Source organism: Papio anubis, chromosome 17 (assembly GCF_008728515.1).
Source record: "Papio anubis isolate 15944 chromosome 17, Panubis1.0, whole genome shotgun sequence".
In the NCBI taxonomy this organism is placed as follows: domain Eukaryota; kingdom Metazoa; phylum Chordata; class Mammalia; order Primates; family Cercopithecidae; genus Papio; species Papio anubis.
Window position 1 is genome coordinate 3852070 of NC_044992.1, and position 19210 is coordinate 3871279.

General features: G+C 41.7%; 1 protein-coding gene across 3 annotated transcripts in view; it reads right to left on the minus strand.

Moving 5' to 3' along the window:
- ANKFY1 (ankyrin repeat and FYVE domain containing 1) overlaps positions 1-19210 on the minus strand; it is a 99515-nt gene that overhangs the window by 54447 nt on the left and 25858 nt on the right. For 2 of the 3 annotated variants that reach the window (XR_002517935.2, XM_021928582.2), the window contains exon 4: positions 775-910. Coding sequence is in view for 2 of the 3 variants with exons in the window: in XM_021928582.2 (XP_021784274.1) it covers positions 775-910 (136 nt within the window). In the remaining variant the exon portion in view is untranslated. Of the gene's footprint in view, positions 1-774; positions 911-6240; positions 6664-19210 lie in introns of those variants that run through there. The other variant, XM_021928583.2, reaches the window with a different exon arrangement.

A 19210-nucleotide genomic window follows, 5' to 3' on the forward strand; every position in this document is an offset into this window, starting at 1 on the left:
CGGAGCTTGCAGTGAGCCGAGACCGCGCCACTGTACTCCATGTACTCCAGCCTGGGCGACAAGAGCCAGACTCTATCTCAAAAAAAAAAAAAAAAAAAAAAAAAAAAGATACTCCATCACCAGGCTGATTACCAAGAGCCACAGCTCCAATAGACAGACGCTCCTGGACATCTTGTCTGACATTATTTAGTGAACGTTTTGTTTTCTGTTGTTCTAAAATGCCAACTTGGGAGAGCAACAGAGAAAATGCAATATAAAAACACAGCATGCTATCTCCTTGACAACCTAAAATGCAGTCACTTAAATGAAGTGAGATCTCTGGAACACTCGCTATGACACTTATTTGGACAATATTTTCACATATTCATTTAGGCACTCATTGTTTCCAACAAAGAGACTATGACTAAGGATTTCATTCAACTTGATGTATCAGAAAATAGGGTAAAATGTCAAGGGAAACAGAAAGGGAAGGAAAGCTGAAAGTTTGGACAATGGATTATATTATTTCATATTTAATTTTTCAGTTTACACAATTATGTAATTTCAGGTAACAGACCAGTGAAAGAAAAGAGAAGAGCGAAAGCTTTAGCAAGATTTAGCTACAAGATAACACAAAGCAAGGGAGGTAACAAATTCTCTCCCCACCATCGCCTTTAAAGGAACACCTTGCGAAGTTATTTACATTAGCAGAAGCAGCTGTTTTCCCAGAGCTCAGCATAATTAAAGCTCAGCCACCACCATCTGAGGTGCTTGAATATATCTGCTGTGACTTGCCTCTCCCTGAGGAGCTGTAGCTGAAACCGATTTGCTAGTTTCATCAATTCAGTCAGGAACACATCATCCTCTCTGAACTCCAACTCATCTGTATAGATCCAGCGAAGCATTGTCATCGTCACCTCAGGGTTAGCATCTGGTTAAAGAAAAAAAGTAGAGAGAACAACTGAAAAAGCATGGAATGACATGCTTAGACTTTCTCGAGGGATCCCTAAAATTTGAGGCTAATAAAGTAAATGACAGTACACCCAACTTAAAGGAATATTACACAGCCATTAAAAACGGTGACTCGGCTGGGTGCAGTGGCTCACGCCTACAATCCCAGCACTTTAGGAGGCCGAGGTGGGTGGATCACCTGAGGTCAAGAGTTGCGGACCAGCCTGACCAACATGCTGAAACCCCGTCTCTACTAAAAACATACAAAAAATTAGCCGGGCGTGGTGGTACACACCTATAATCCCAGTTACTCAGGAGGCTGAGGCAGGAGAACTGCCTGAACCTGGGAGGCAGAGGTTGCAGTGAGCAGAGATCGAGCCACTGCACTCCAGCCTGGGTGACAGAGGGAGACTCTGTCTCAAAATAAATAAATAAATAAATAAATAAATAAATAAATAAATAAAATGGTGACTCAGCAGTCTGGGCAGCATCTGACTCTAAAGTTTTGCAGTGGGCAGTGAGTGGGGAAATGAACCTATGAAAGATACATGGAGTAAATTGGGGAAAATATTTGAAACATATGACAAAGATTTAATCTTTTTTTTTCTTTTGAGACAGGGTCTCACTATGTCACCCAGGCTGGCATGCAGTGACACAATCACGCCTCACTGAGGCCTTGAACTCCCTGGGCTCAAGTGATCCTTCCACCTCAGCCTCCTGAGTAGCTGGGACCACTCCCTGGGCTCAAGTGATCCTTCCACCTCAGCCTCCTGAGTAGCTGGGACCACAGGTGCATGCTAGCATGCCAGGTTAATTTTTGGATTTTTTGTAGAGACAGGGTTTCGCCAAGTTGCTCAGGCTGGTCTTGAAATCCTGGGCTCAAACAATCCACCTGCCTCAGCCTCCTAAAGCGTTAGGATTATAGGCGTGAGCCGCTTCACCCAGCCTGAGTTAGACCTTACAAATAAAAATACAAAGATAGACACCCAGTGGAAAAATGGGCAATGGATACAAATAGGTAATTCACAAAGATAAATAAATAACGGCCAATAAACCTTATCGATAACCAAATACGAACTGAAACCAGAGTATTCTTTTTATCTCACAGACTAGCAAAGATGTTTTAAAGAACATAACCTTTCATACAGCAACTACATATGTAGATATTATCTGAAGAAAATAACTGGACAAATACAGAAAAATGTACTAAGATGCTCAGGACAGTATTATTAATGGAAAAACTAGAACAAAAATCTTAAGAGTCCAACAATGGAGAACTAATTAAATAAATTATGATATACATACACACTGAAAAAATGCAATTAAAACTAGATTGATATATATTCAACATAAGATATTTACTACATAGGCTTTTTGAAAAGTAAGCTAAAAATACTTGTATAAGATCTCATTGGCTGGGTGCAGTGGCTCCTGCCTGTAATCTCAATGCTTTGGGAGGCCAAGGTGGGCGGACGGGGCTGGAGCCCAGGAATTCAACACCAGTGCGGGCAACATGGTGAAACCCTGTCTTTACAAAAAATACAAAAATTATATCAAAATCTCAGAAATCACCACTAAAGAACTTAGCCATGTAACCAAACACCACCTGTTCCCCAAAAACTACAGAAGAAAAAATTAAACAAAATAAAACCGAAAAATATAAAAATTAGTTAGGCACATGCCATTAGTGGTGGCATGTGTCTGCAGTTCCAGCTGCTCAGGGGGCTGATGTGGGAAGAGAAACTGAGCCTGGGAGGATGAGGCAGTACCGAGCCGTGATTGCACCACTGCACTTCAGCATGGGTGACAGAGCAAGACCCTGTCAAAAAAAAAAAAGAGAGAGAAAAAGAAAAGAGAAAGAAAAGAAACCGGGTCTTGCTTTTTGTTAGATATACTTGTGTGTATATGCATTCATACATATATATATAAAATACCTACACACACTACATACATGGGGAGGCAGACACATTTTTCTGTGTCTGTCTCACAAGAGATTGGAAGGATATATACTAAAATGCCAATGCAGGTGGAATTTATAACTAATTTTTCTTTTAGCTTAATTTTACTTTTAGCTTTATTTTTATTTAAGGAACACGCATTACTTGTGCAATCTTTTTAAGTTAAAATAAAGACTGTACAGCAACTTGGGGAAATGCTTGGGATGAGAATCACAGTATAAAATATCTAAACTATTATTTCAACCAGAGTTAACTCTTGATTAGTCAGAAGAAGAGTGACAGTCAGAGGAATACTTAAAATTATGGTCAACACAAGTAATTCTCACGGTGTGGTCCTGGGCTAGGAGACTCAGCCTCATCTGAGAACTGATTAGAAATCTGATTCTCAGTCCTACCCCAGACCTGCTGAATGAGAAACCAGAGATGGGGCCCAGCATGTGTCCTAACAAGTCCTCCACGTGATTCTGAGGCTCACTAAGGTTTCAGAAACCGTACTCGATTCTTGATTACCTAGGAAAGGTGCAACATGGACCAGGAACGCCTTATTAACTTCATAATTAGGAAATGGCTCATTAGCTCTGATTAATCTCCTTTCCAACTAGAGTGCGGAGGAGGAGTTTGAAGGGGGCAATGTCAAGTGAGTGGACCTGAAGACCTCGACTTACCTGCAACCAGGTTAATTCACCATCATCTCCTAAAACAACCAGATATTAAAAGTAAAAAAAAGAAAAAAGAAAAAGTGAAATACACTAAAATGATAATATTGTAGTCACTATGTTAAGGTTTTTCTTTTTTCTCTCACTGAATAATGTAGTAATAGCACTTTTTTTTTTCTTTCGAGACAGAGTTTCGCTCTTGTCGCCCAGGCTGGAGTGCAATGGCACGACCTGGTCTCACTGCAACCTCTGCCTCCTGGGTTCAAGAGATTCTCCTGCCTCAGACTACTGACGCAGCTGGGATTACATGCGCCGGCCACCATGCCCAGCTAATTTTTTTGTATTTTTAGTTGAGATGCAGTTTCACCATGTTAGCCAGACTGGTTTTGAACTCCTGACCTCAGGGGATCCACCTGCCTCGGCCTCCCCAAGTGCTAGGATTACAGGCATGAGCCACCATGCCCGGCCAGTAATAGCACTTTTAAAATGTTTTAAAAGAGAAAACATTTTAACATCAGACAGAAAGCTAATTAGATTTATTTAAACAATTAACTTAGGAGGTACTTCGGCTAAGCTGTCTAAGGTCTCCATCGCAGATCTTGGAAGTAGGCTGAATTTCTAAGCAGGCTTTGTAAATTGGGTTCAATACCTCAGTAATCATCTTAATGAAAAAAAAAAATGTAGGCCATGTGATTTGTCCAGAGCAACGAAAAATGCCAAAACACATCCTACTGCTCTCACACGGCCTGATCTTGAAGATGGCTCGTTCCTAACTGCTGAGAGAATCCCCAGTACCACCGCCCTCAAACACCTTCCCTGCCGCAGCAGTTTCTTCAATACTATTTGAAAATTTGCCTGGTTAAACTTGACCTGTACAAATAATAAACCAAAACCTAGATTATTTAAAAAAAAAGTTTTTAACTACTTTCAGTAGGGATTTCCTGGGAGGGCTTGATATTTCACACAAAATGAGGTTCAAGTGATTTACGAGCTTTCCCACTCCTGCCGTGACTCTTCCCCTCATCTACAACATATATTGAGGATAAATTCACTCTGTGACTCAGACGAAGCAGCCAGTAGTATAAGGGTAGGCAGAGAACAATGAACAGGAAGGACGGTGTGTGCTGCAACTGTGCACTTTTGGGTAAATCATCCAGCCTGTCTGCTTCCAATCTACTTAAGCAAGTGGCTGTAAAAGTCAGATGACTGCATAAAACAGGAGCTCTCTCTAAAAGGAGTAGACTCAGAAGAGAAAGCAGTTGGCCCCGAGTCCTGTGTGATGGAGGTAATCATCCCCTTAGAAGGCCTGGCACACAAGCCAGAAAAATCTCTGACTTACAGGATGAAAGGTAAAATAACACTCAGACTTCTGACTTTGTTTCACTGCAGCCCAGGATGCATGTAAATATACTTTGGAGACCTTAGGATTTTTCCTGTGGCCTAGTTTTTTGTTTTGGTTTGAATTTTAAATAAATGCAAAGACATCTGAAATGGGTGGGAATAAACCGATCTCTATGCAATTAACCTTTAAATGAAACATACCGAGTAAACTGACTTTGCTTTTTACTTTATTTATTTAGGGACAGAGCCACTGGTGCCCAGGCTGGAGCACAATGGTGCAATCATGGCTCACTACAGCCTCGACCTCCCAGGCTCAATCGATTCTCCCACCTGAGCCTGCCGAGTAAATGGGACTATAGACACATACCACTGTGCCTGGCTAATTTTTGCATTTTTAGTAGAGACAGAGTTTCGTCATGTTGCCCAGGCTGGTCTTGAACTCTTGGCCTTAAGCAATCCTCCTGCCTTGGCCTCCCAAAGTGCTGGGATTACAGGCATAAGCCACAGCACCTGGCTGACTTTGTTTTTTTAATCCTCTATTTTTAATCTGTGAAAAGCTGAGAAAGGTGTTTGGAATCTCCTATTATGACTCTGGTTTAATTAAATTCTCTGAGTTTCCAATTGTTTTTTTCTTTTCTTTTTGTTTGGGTCAGAGTCTCACTCTGTTACCCAGGCTGGAGTGCAGTGGCGCATTCTCGGCTCACTGCAACCTCCACGTCCCAATTGAAGCGATTCTCCTCCCTCAGACTCCCAAGTAGCTGAGACTACAGGAGTGTGTCACCACACCCAGCTAATTTTTGTATGTTTGTAGAGATGAGGTTTTGCCATGTTAGCCAGGCTGGTCTCAAACTCCTCACCTTACGTGATCGGCCCACTGTGGCCTCCCAAAGTGCTGGGATTACAGGGGTGAGCCACCATACCCAGCCCTATTTTTTTTCTTAATCTACTTCACATAAGTTTTTGCTTCCCCTACTCCGGACGATGCCACCGAGGCGGCGGCGGCGCGCTCTGGAGGTCTGAAGCCGCTACTGGCTGCCACGGGCCAGCGGCTTGATGTGTTGGGCAGCCGCCCCCGGCTCGGGGCTGTGAGCGGCTCGGGGCCAGGGGTGGGCGGCGGGGCGGCGCGGCCGCCTGGCCGGGCTGGGGCCGCCTCCCTCCCGGAGGCCCCACCGTCCCCGGAGCTGCAGTTGACGGCCGCGGGGGCCCAGCATGAGCCTCGACCTGAGTGAGGACGAGGTGCGCCGGCTGATCGGTCTTGATGCAGAACTTTATTATGTGAGAAATGACCTTATTAGTCACTACGCTCTATCCTTTAATCTGTTAGTACCCAGTGAGACAAATGTCCTGCACTTCACCTGGCATGCGAAGTCCAAGGCTGAACAGAAGCTGGGATTCCAAGCGGACAATGTGTTGGCAATGGACATGCCCCAGGTCAACACTTCCGTTCGCGGGGAAGTTCCACGCATTTTATCAGTGTTTTGGGTAGAGCTTTCCTGTATACTGGCAAAGTAGATTCTGAGGTTATGATACTAATGCAACTCAACTTGACTAAATTCTTCAAAGAATTTTACCATCTTAAATTTTAAACCAAGGAAAACGTGCACCAAAAATGGTCCTGTACATGCAGTTACAGCCACTTCTACGTGTGTGTTTTATATTACAGTACGGGTTTGTTGTGCAGTAATATTTCTCGTAGCAATAATATTAGCTGTTTTGCACCTTCACAGTATGAAAAGGGTTGAACTGGATGACAGCATTAATGCCAGCAGTAGTTCCCAAGGGCTGTCTCAGCCATCCACCCAGACGACCCAGTATCTGAGGGCTGACACACCCAACAATGCGACTCCTATCACCAGCTCCTCAGGTTATCCTACCTTGCGGACAGAGAAGAACGACTTCAGAAGTGTCACTCTTTTGGAGGCCAAAGCCAAGGTGAAGGATATAGCAATATCCAGGGAGAGGATAGCTCTAAAAGATGTACTCCAAGAAGGTACTTTTGGGCATATTTTCCACGGGATTTTAATAGATGGAAAAGATCCAAATAAAGAAAAACAAGCATTTCTCACAACAGTTAAAGATCAAGCTTCTGAAATTCAGGTAACGATGCTCGCTGAAAGTGATAAGCTGCGAGGTCTTCATCACAGGAATCTTCTTCCTATTACTCGTGTGTATAGGAGAAGGAGAAAAGCCCATGGTGATATTGCCTTACATAAATTGGGGGAATCTTAACTTGTTTTTACGGCAGTGCAAGTTAGTAGAGGCCAATAAGCCACAGGCAATTTCTCAACAAGACCTGGTACCCATGGCTATTCAGATTGCCTGTGGAATGAGCTACCTGGCCAGAAGGGAAGTTATCCACAAAGACCGGGCTGCTAGGAACTGTGTCACTGATGACACACTTCAAGTTAAGATCACAGACAATGCCCTCTCCAGAGACTGGTTCTCCATGGACTATCACTGTTTGGGGGACAATGAAAACAGGCCAGTTCGTTGGATGGCTCTTGAAAGTCTGGTTAATAATGAGTTGTCTAGCACTAGTGATGTGTGGGCCTTTGGAGTGATGCTGTGGGAACTCATGACTCTGGGCCAGATGGCCTACGTGGACACTGACCCCTTCGAGATGGCCGCATACCTGAAAGATGGTTACCGAATAACCCAGCCAATCAACTGTCCTGATGAACCATTTGCTGTGATGGCCTGTTGCTGGGCCTTAGATCCGGGGGAGAGGCCCAAGTTTCAGCAGCTGGTACAGTGTCTCACAGAGTTTCATGCAGCCCGGGGTGCCAACGTCTGACTCCTCTCTTGCACCCACAGCATCAGGAGGAAGGTGCCTGTCGGGGCTCACTTGAAGCCTGTCATGGCTGCTTCGTGTCTAACACAAGCCAACAGAAGTACATTTGTCTTCCAGAACACTGTGCCCTAGGAATGCTGTAGAATCTGAACTTTTTAAGACAGACTTAATAATGTGGCATATTTTCTAGATATCACTTTTATTAGGTTGAAGTGGAAGGGTTTTTGTGAATTTTTTGGCCAAAATTTTTTAAAACACAGTTACCTTGGACTAGGGGTACACTGTTACAAAATGAACAGTTTTTAAAATTGTTCAGACACAGATATTTGGAATTAACTATCTTAGTGCCAACTGCTTTTTTTTTTTTTTTTTTACTTTATCAAGGTGATGTAAGTGACTCACCTTTAAAGTTTTTTTAATGTTATTTTTTATCACTACTCTTGAAATGGCTTGTCTTCAAGATGCAATACTTTTCTTAGGAAAGGAAAAACAGCATAAAAAAGATACCTGGTTTGCCTTATACAAGAAAAGGCAATATGAGAGGAAGAAAACGTAAAGAAAAGCTAGAGGAAAAAAAATTTTTTTAAATACTTACTAGAAACAAACTGCCCTTGCATGGAAAACTGTTTACTTTTTTAGTGAAAAGGAATTCTGCTTTTGTATTTTTGGGAAAGCAGGAACTGAGTTCATTGCATCTTTAATTTGGCAGAAACTAGCTTTTCTGTGAACCAGAAGTGGTATGGGGCGGATCTGTAGTAAACTAAGGTGATTTTATTTATTTTTACTCTCTGGAAAAGGAGATAATACAATTCCAGAAAGTGGACTCATATTTCTAAGGTTAAGATTCCCTTTTATTGCACCTAGAATAGTGCTATGCACACAGTGGGTGCTTGAGTTGTCTTTTTTTTTTTTTTTAAGTAAACTGGTAAAATTTGTACTTATCTTCAAGGCTGGCTTAAGTATAAAATTGTTTTTTAAAACACTTGAAAAATTAAAGGATTTGTTTTATATTTTTAAAAAAGGTTTTGTTTCATAAAATTAAAAAATCTTGGTAGACTATATCATTTGTATCAATAAATAGCATCTTTAGTCAGTTTAAGGATGTATCCTTAAATATAACCTCCTGGAAATAAAATTAAACCTCAAACCATATTTCTAAATCATCTCCGGGTCAAAATGAAATAAAAGGACAGAGGTTCTAGTTCTGTTATGGCAGTGGAACAACCCATCCCATTTTAACTGACTATAGCTAAAAACTCTGGACAGAGTACAACAACCACCTAAAGATTTGGAAAAGTCAACAAAAGCAGGTGAACTGAGAGGGAGGCGAAACTTGAAGCAGCAACTGCACTGGATGAGTTTCCCTGTTTTGTTCCTCTTCTACGGCTTTGGGGGGTGTGTGTGGGGTGTGTGTGTGTGTGTGTGTGTCCATATATTTTTTTTCTGAGACAGGGTCTCACTCTGTCCTGTCACCCAAGCTGGAGTGCAGTGGGATGATCTCAGTTCACTGCAGCCTCTGCCTTGCAGGCTCAGGTGATCCTCTGCCTCAGCCTTCTAAGTAACTGGAACCACGGGTGCGTGCCACCACACCTGGCTAATTTTTTTGCGTTTTTGGAAGAGATGGGGTTTTGCCATGTTGCCCAGGCTGGTCTCAAACTCCTAGGCTCAAGGGATCCGCTTGCCTCAGCCTCCCAAAGTGTGGGACTACAGCCGTGAGCCACTGCACTTGGCAAAAATTATTTTAAAATGATAAAAGCAATAATTCATTAGGAAGTCATAATTATAAATGTAAATGTACATAATAGAGGCTAAAAAATATATGCAGAAAAACTGACAAAAATTAAAAGGAGAACTAGACAATTCTAAAATTATAGGAGATGTTAACGCTCTCCTTTAAGGAACTGATAGAACTAGGCTATGCAGAGTGGATACTGCCCGTGAATCCAGGGCTTTGGGAGGCCGAGGTGGGAAGATGATTTGAGGCTAAGAGTTCGAGACCAGCCAGGGCAACACAGTGAGACCCTGTCTCTACAAAAAAAATTTTTTTTACATTAGCCGAGCGTGGTGGCATGCACTTATAGTCCCAGCTACTATAAAATTCACAGGATACAGCTAGAGAAGTGCTTAGAAGGAAATTCAAAGCTTTAAGTACTTGTATTAGAAAAGAAGATCAAGGGCCGGGCGCGGTGGCTCAAGCCTGTAATCCCAGCACTTTGGGAGGCTGAGGCGGGCGAATCACGAGGTCAGGAGATCGAGACCATCCTGGCTAACCCGGTGAAACCCCGTCTCTACTAAAACATACAAAAAAACTAGCCGGACGAGGTGGTGGGCACCTGTAGTCCCAGCTGCTCGGGAGGCTGAGGCAGGAGAATGGTGTGAACCCGGGAGGCAGAGCTTGCAGTGAGCTGAGATCCGGCCACTGCACTCCAGCCTGGGTGACAGAGCAAGACTCCGTCTCAAAAAAAAAAAAAAAAAGAAAAGAAGATCTAAAATAAATTATCTCAGGTTCCACAACTTTGAGAAACTAGGGAGAAAAAAGGAGAATGGGAGAGCAAAGTAATCCAAAGAAAGAAAAAAAGGGTAGAAATCAATAAAATATAGCTAGGCGTGGTGGCACAGGCCTGCAATCCCAGCTACTCAGGAGGCTGAGGCTAGAGAGTTGCTTGAACCCAGAAGGCAGAGGTTGCAGTGAGCTGAGATCGCGCCACTGCACTCCAGCCTGGGCGACACAGTGAGACTGCGTCTCAAAAAAAAAAAAAAAAAGAAATCAATAAAATAGAAAACAACCAATAGGGAAAATTAACAAAGCCAAAAGCTCATTCTTTGAGAAGGTAATAAAAATGCTAAACTTCTAATTAGACTGATCAAGAAAAAAAGAGTGAGAACATAAATCACCAATACCCAAGAATGAAAAAGGAGTTACTGCTACAGACATTAAAAGGAGAAAACTGCAAATTCATACTAACAAATTCAACAACTTAAATGAAATAGACATATTTTTGAAAAACAAAACTTCCCAAACCTGACTCAGAAGAAACAAATCTGAATAGTCCTATATCTAAATAGATTTTTTTTTTTTTGTCTTTTTTTGTTTTTTCCTTTTTGTGGAGAACAGGGTCTCGCTATATTACCCAGGCAGGTCTCGAACTCCTGGGCTCAAGCTATCCTCCCGCCTCTGCCTCCCTGAGAGCTGGGATTACAGGCGTGAGCCACCGCACCCAGCCTAAATAGATTATATATTTAAAAAATTTGTGTTCAAAAAGCTTCCCAGAAAGCAAATTCTGGACTTAGATTACTTCAATGGTGAATTCTATCAAATATTCAAGAAATAAACAATAACATCAATCTTAGAAAACATTTTCAGAAAACAGACAATGAAGGATCATATAAGGCCTATATAACCCTAACAGTAAAATCTGATAGACATTAAAAAAAAATTACATACCAATATCCCTCATGATTACTGTTGCAAATTTTTTAACAAACTATTGGCAAATAGGATTCAACAACATACATAAAAAAGGGTAATATATAATGACCAAATAGGCTTTACCCCAGGAATGCAATCTTAGTTTAACATTTGTAATTCATCAAAAATTATATAATCATTTCTATAGATGTCAAAGAAAGTGGCAAAACTCAAAAACCAATTCAGGTAACTTATCTAGAAAACCAGGAATACGCAAGTCAATAAAGCGTATCCAAGAAAAACCTACAACTGATCTATACAAAATGATAGAAGGTCTCATTGTATCTCCCTGAGATCGAGAACAAAGTTAAGGATGCTTGCTTTCAGACAAATGACTTGTATCTAAATTATATACAGAACTGTTTGTTAATACTCAATACTCAAAACTCAATACAATGCTACATTTTGAAAAGGCCAAAGATGTGAATACTTTATAAGAAAATATACAAATTGTCAATAACACACAAACAAGGCTCAGCATTATTCGTTATCAGGGGAATGCAAAATAAAACCGCCATGCACTCTGTATCCATTAGAATGGCTAAAACGGTAAACAAAACCCGAAACAACCTGCCCACATCAAGCATTAGTCAGGATGTGAAGCACCTGGAGCGCTCATGTCCACGGCTGACAGGAATGTCAAATGGTACATCCATTGTGGAAAATGGTTTGGTAGTTTCTTAACATTCAATAGTCCCTCCTAGGTACTCAAGAGATATAAAAACGTGTCTACAGAAAGGCCTTACACAACTGAACATAGGTAATTTTTTTTTTTTTTTTTGAGACGGAGTCTCACTCTGTCGCCCAGGCTGGAGTGCAGTGGTGCGATCTCTGTTCACACCATTCTCCTGCCTTAGCCTCCCAAGTAGCTGGAACTACAGGCGCCCGCCACCACACCCGGCTAATTTTTTGTATTTTTTAGTAGAGACGAGGTTTCACCCTGTTAGCCAGGATGGTCTCGATCTCTTGACCTCGTGATCTGCCCGCCTCAGCCTCCCAAAATGCTGGGATTACAGGCATGAGCCACCACGCCTGGCTGAACACAGGTAATTTTCTTTCTAATAAAACCCAGAAAGAACACAAATGTCCATCAACAGGTAAATGAAAAAAAAAAAAAGTGTGGTATTTTCATACAATGGAACACTATTCAACAATAACAAGGAATGAATAATTAAAACACAAAAAAACATACTAAGGTGTGGGGTGAATCTCAAAATCTATACACTAAAAGAAGTGAAAGAAGTCAGACAAAAGAGACTCTAAGCTCTATGATTCCATTTCTATAAAAGCCTAGAAACTGCAAACTAATCTATAATGACTGAAAGCAGATCAGCATTTAGCTGCAGAAGTGGATGGCAAAAGGGAAGAATTGCAAGGAGACATCAGGAAAGCTGTAAGGATGGAAATGTTTTTTGTTAGTTTTTTTTTTTTTTTTTCTTGAGACAGAGTCTCACTCTGTTGTCCAGATGGGAGTGCAATGGCATGATCTCGGCTCACTGCAACCTCTGCCTCCCAGGTTCAAGCAATCTCCTGTCTCAGCCTCCCAAGTAGCTGAGATTACAGGCATGTGCCACCATGACCAGCTAATTTTTTGTATTTTTATTAGAGATGGGGTTTCACCATGTTGGCCAGGCTGGCCTCGAACTCCTGACCTCAGGTGATCCACCCAATTCGGCCTCCCAAAGTGCTAGGATTACAGGCGTGAGCTACCACGCCCAGCAAGGACGGAAATGTTTATGTTGATTGTGGTGATGGCTTCACAGGTGTATTCATATGTCAAAACTTATCAAATTGCACACTTTTAATGTGGGCAGTTTACTATACTTCCATTACACCTCAATTTGGAGGAAAAAGAAACCAAACTGAGAGGCAGCACAGCACTGTGGTTAATGGCATGAATTCTGCAGCCAAACTGCCTAGGGTTCAAATCCCAGCTCCAATCCTTGCTAACTGTGTGGAGCTGATAAGTAATAAAGCACTCAAAACACCACCACCACATAGTAACTGCTATATGAAAACTTGCTATTATTACAATAGACTATTTAGAAATTGATCACAATGAAAACAGTACCTACCAAAATATTTGTGATGTAACCAGATTCATACTATAAAAAAAGTCATAGTCTTAAACTTGTTAGAAAATGAAGCCAGGCACGGTGGTTCACAGCTGTGATCCCAGCACTTTGGGAGGCCGAAGTGGGAGGATCACCTGAGGTCAGGAGTTGGAGACCAGCCTGGCCAACATGGCAAAACCCCACCTCTACTAAAAATACAAAAATTAGCTGGGGGTGGTGGCACGTGCCTGTAATTCCAGCTACTCAGGAGGCTGAAGCAGGAGAATCGCTTGAGCCCAGGAGGCGGAGGTTGCAGTGAGCCGAGATCACACCATTGCACTCCAGCCCGGGCGACAGAGTGAGGCTACGTCTCAAAAAAAAAAAAAAAAAAAGAAAATGACATAAAAGATAGTTCAACTCAAAAAGAAAAAATAATTCAAAGGAATTTCAAAGAAAGATTTAATACAGATAAAAAGAAATTATTGAATTGACTAAATATAAGTAAAAATTAAAAGAACAATGAACCTAAACCAAATCTGCAATAAGCCAACACAAACACAAACTTAACCAAAGATTGGTGAGAAAAAACCAAAAGCAGTATCAGGATTAAGTAAAGAATATAACCACAGATAAAACAGATTATATTAAGCTCTAAGAGAATCTTTGGCCATGGGACTCAGCTGCTGGCAGGAGGCCACAAGGCTGTTTGAGTGTCCTCACGACATGGCCGCTAATGTCCCCCAAAGTGAGCAATCCAAAAGAGAGAGCAAGGAGCAAGCCACCATGCCTTTGATGAAGCCATCTCTCAAGTGACATGCTGTCGCTTCTACCACACTCCGTTCACTAGAGGTGAATCAGCCTATACTGAAGAGGAGAATTGGAATCCACCTTTGAAGGGAGAAACAGCAAAGAATTTGTGAGCATATTCTTTTTTACTCTTTTTTGTGAGCATATTCTAAACTTCCCACGGATGTCATCGAAGGAACACAGTATGATTTCATACAGAAACTGAACAGCCTTGACCTAGTAGTTCACACAGTAGCCAACAGATGTTGAATATTGCTGTGCTTCTCTTAAAGATTTAAATACCACATAGCTCCCCCGGCGTACACAGTTTGGGAAACGATGCCCTTTCCACCGCAGAGTGCAAGCTTTCCAGGTGGTGCATCAGGGGATAGCTTTCCCAACCAGAGTGAAAAGGAATAAAGGAGGATGCTTTCTGCTGTTTGGAATGGCTTGACACTATCCAGGACACATTCCAGGAGAGCTGAATGACTCATACCCTGAGTTCTTATGCCAAGGAACTGTAAGATCTTTGCTTGAGAAAGCATGCAACAAACTCTAGCTTCCAAACAGCCATTCCAATCCACTGAAACCTCTCATCGTGTCAGCTGCTGTTGGTCAAGTGCTACAGAGAGGTCATACACAGATCATTTTGCTAGAAGCAAACTGCTTTACTTCACCAAGAAGTAAATATAATCCTTTCCTTGTGGACTCAGATTTGTTATGCTTTGTTGAGCTAACAGTCGTATTCTTTCTCTTCCCACTTGGTCAGTCAGTATCTTTATAAACTTTTATCTTTTATTCTTTTTTATTAGGGTTTAATAGACCAAAATTACATAGAGTTAATGTATGACATGTTTTGATATATGTATACATTATGAAATGGTTATAAGCTCATTAACATATATATCATTTCATATATTTAAAGATATCTTAATAAAAAAGCAAATTTCTACTTTGTTTACATTTTCAGATACTTTCATACTTCGAGAAAAGCTGCAGAGCATCCCCTATGCCCTTTACTCATCTTCCCCTATTATTAACACAGCTTATATAACCCCGGTACAATGATCAAAACTAGGTAACTAGGTAATACATACAATACCAATGCCATTCACTAATTATAGGCCCCATTTTGCTAATTGTACCAGTAATACCCTTTCTGTGGCCAGAATCCAACTGAGGATTCTACACTGCATTCGGTGTCATTCTCACCCAATCTGTAATACTTCCTAAATCACTCTTGTTTTTCATAACGTTGACATGTTTGAGAAACACTCTGGCTGATTATTTTGAGAAATGTTCCTCAATTTGGGTCTGATGTTTTCTCATGATTAGACTGAGCTTATGCATTAATGGCAAAAATCCTATAGAAGAGCCAGGCAGAGTGGCTCATGCCTGAAATTCCAGCACTTTGGGCAGCTGAGGCAGGAGGATCGTTTGAGCCCAGGAGTTTGAGACCAGCCTTGGCAACATAGCAAGAGCCCATCTCTATTGAACAACTAGCCAGGGATGGTGGCGCACACCTGTACTCCCAGCTACTTGAGAGGCTGAGGTGGGAGGATCTCTTGAGCCCAGGAGTTCGAGGCTGCAGTGAGCCATGACAGCGTCACTGCATTCCAGCCTGGGTGACAGAGTGAGACCCCATCTCAAAAACAGAAAAGAATCCTACAGCAGGGACTGCGCCTCACTGCATCCCTACAGCAGGGACTGCGCCTCACTGCATCCCTACAGCAGGGACTGCGCCTCACTGCATCCCTACAGCAGGGACTGTGCCTTCACCAGTGGACCACATCAGGTACAAACATTTCACTTTTTTGAACAGGGTTTGATTCATATATCCAAATACCTTTAAAATGTATATAATGCCTGTTGTATTTCATCAATATATGCTAAAATTCTCATAATTAAGGCTGTGTGCAGTGGCTCACACCTGTAATCCCCATAGGCCTTGGGGAGACCAAGGCAGGAGGATTCCTTGAGTCCAGGAGTTCAAGACCAGCCTGGGCAACACGGCAAAATCCCACGTCTACAAAAAATGAGCCAGGTATGGTAGCACACACCTGTGGTCCCAGATACTCAGGAGGCTGAGGTGGGAGGATCGCTTGAGGCCAGGAGGTCAAGGCTGCAGTGAGCCGTGATTGCACCATGGCACTCTAGCCTGGGTGACAGAGTGAAATCCTGTCTTTAAAAAAAAAAGAAAGAAAGAAAGAAAGAAAGAAATATCAATTAGACAAGAACTTCAAAAGAAAAATGTGGAGTTTTTCTTACATTCTAAGATGTAAGTTTCATGCAAGCAAGAATTTAATTTTGTACATTTTGTATCCCTAACACCTTGAAAAGTACTTACCACTCAATATTTTTTATATGAATGGATTAATGTTGAAAAAACAAAACACCAATAAATTCATTAAATGATTTTATCAAGCCCGTTGGTGTGGAAAACATTTGAGCCTTTAAAATATAGCTTTTATGCTATTTATACACCTGTTTACAAGAACCTGTTTCCAATCTTCCTCAAACTGCTGGCCAGCCATGAAGTGTTAGTGCTTCCAAGTATCACATAACACACAGGCTTCCCAGGCAGTCTCAGAAACTGCAACCCCAGGTTGAGGCAATGAGCAGGACTGCTGGACAAAGCACACAATTCAACAGGAACAGGTCCATACATGCCACTACCAGCTTGGACCTCTGCCCCATCACAAAGATACATTTCATTAAAATGTCATAAAAAGTAAAAATGTCGTATGTTCTCCTATCTGCTATCTTCACAGGTACCTGATCTATGAAAGCCACAAAAACCATTTGCTTTGAAGTGGATCACTCCTGAAAGCAACCTTATGGTAGAATCAAAACACACTTATTATTTACAACTGGAGGAGAGTCTAGAGATAATTAGAGACAATTAAAGATATTAATATTCTATTTCCCTAAACTCGATAAAACTTCCTGACTCACGGTGATGAAATCTTGTGGCCAGACAGCACCGAATGAGAGCTCTAAATGTCTGGATGTACTAAAAAAGTTCAGTGTAAAACAAATTTTTTCATTCAATGTTGACACTGGCTTTTTTTGCCTTAATGTAATTTTCTGTGTTGTGTGATTTTGTTTCAGAGGGCAGTGATGTTTTATTTTCCCACTCTCATTCATTTTGGTTGCAGTCACTATTTCACAATTAAAGTAAAACTGAGGAACACTAACACTGTCTGAGTTACCTTACCTACGACAGTATACCAGAAGTCAGATAATGAAGAAAAAAAAAGTAGGAATATTTCACAGCTCAGCTGCCTAACTGCTTTCTAAAATGGTCATACCTATTTATAACGTCACTGGCAATGTACGAGAATACCAATTTCATGAGCCTCACAACTACTGGGGTCATCAGTTTTGATTATACAGATATCAAAACACAGTAGCTTATTCTTAACTTTTTTCCTGCAGAGTCGAATCTTTTCCATATATTTATTATCTTCTAGTCTTCATAAACATTCTGTTCATATAATGAAGATCCTATCATACATGTTGTGAAGAATGCTACATGACCTTGTAAGGTCTTCATAATTCTGTTATATACGAGGTCAAAGATACACGGCTTCAAAACACTAGGCTTTAAAAAAAAGAAAAAAAAAAAAAGCTATGCCTTGAGATTTCAATCACGTGGACTGGTGCCCTCCCAGTAAAAAACTATTTCCCAGGCAGATGTTTTTAGTTACTGGCATGCAGGCATCTGCACATGTGTAGGTGTGTACGTGCATTTGTATCTACAACTTTTAGTTATGGACCTCAAGTTAAATCCTCAAAATTATCATAAAGAGAGAGTTGGCTCACAGCTGGGAAACACTGACATATGTTCCCCTTAATCCATGAGATAAATGCCTACTTAGCCTTTACAACACGCCTCAGGTATTAGCCACCTCTGAAACCTTCCTTTATCACCCCAACTCAGTCTCTCCTCAACCTTACCTAAAAGCTAACTACATTTCTGTTTTATAGCCCTGGTCTGAAATGATTTGTGAATGGCCTGTTTCCTCCAGCAGAATAAGGGCTCCGTATGGCAGGGACTGTGTTATAATCATCTCAGTGTTCCTGGCACTGCACATGGAAAATAGTACCTTCTCAACTGACAAACCTTCTGAACAAAGATATAATTCACACAGACAATCACTTCGGCAAGTACATAACTATGTGTGGTCAACAACAGACTGCAGATACAATGGTGGTCCCGTAAAATTATAATATTGTATTTTTACTGACCTTTTCTATGTTTAGGTACACAAACACCACTGTGTTACTGTTGCCTATGGCATTCGGCACAGTAACATGCTGTACAGCGTGTTACTATACCATACAGCCCAGGTGGGTACTAGGCTATATACCATGTAGATTTACAGAATATACTCTATGATGTCTCTAATACAAAAACCATCGAATGACACATTCTCAGAACACATCCCTGTCATTCTCACCATATAATTCTCACGAATATTAATAGTAGAATTAAATTAAAATTTTGCTCTTTGTCCCTTTTTTTCCAATAGCAGTCAGGCAGGTACTAAATGAAAATGCAGCCTTCAGGTCAACTTTTGAAAACGACTGTTTTAAAGTCCACTTGCCACCCTATTTGCTTCAATCCTACACAAACACACACAAAATGTGATATAAAACAAGTAACATTAAATAGGCAGCTATTAACTTTTATCTTTTTTTTTTTTTTTGAGACAGGTTCTTGTTCTGTTGCCCAGGCTGGAATGCAGTGGTGATATCATAGCTCACTGTGGCCTCAAACTCTTGGCTCAAGAATCCATTCTCCTGGTCAAGCGCTGCGGCTCAAGCCTGTAATCCCAGCACTTTGGGAGGCCAGGCGCTGATCACAAGGTCAGAGATCTGGCATCCGGCCACCACGCGGAAACCCCGCCTCTACTAAAAATACAAAAAATCCAGTCGGGCGCTGGGTAGCTGGTGCCTGTAGTCCCAGCTACTTGGGAGGCTGAGGGCGGAGAATGGTGAACCCGGGCGGAGCTTGCAGGAGCCGGTGATCGCCAGCCACTGCACTCCAGCCTGAGACACAGTGAGACTCCGTCTCTTTTTTTTTTTTTTTGAGACAGAGTCTCGGCCTGTCAGCCCAGGCTGGAGTGCAGTGGCTGGGATCTCGCTCACTGCAAGCTCCTCGGCCCCGGTTCTCACCATTCTTCCTGCCTCAGCCTCCTCGAAAGTGGCGGGCGCCTGTA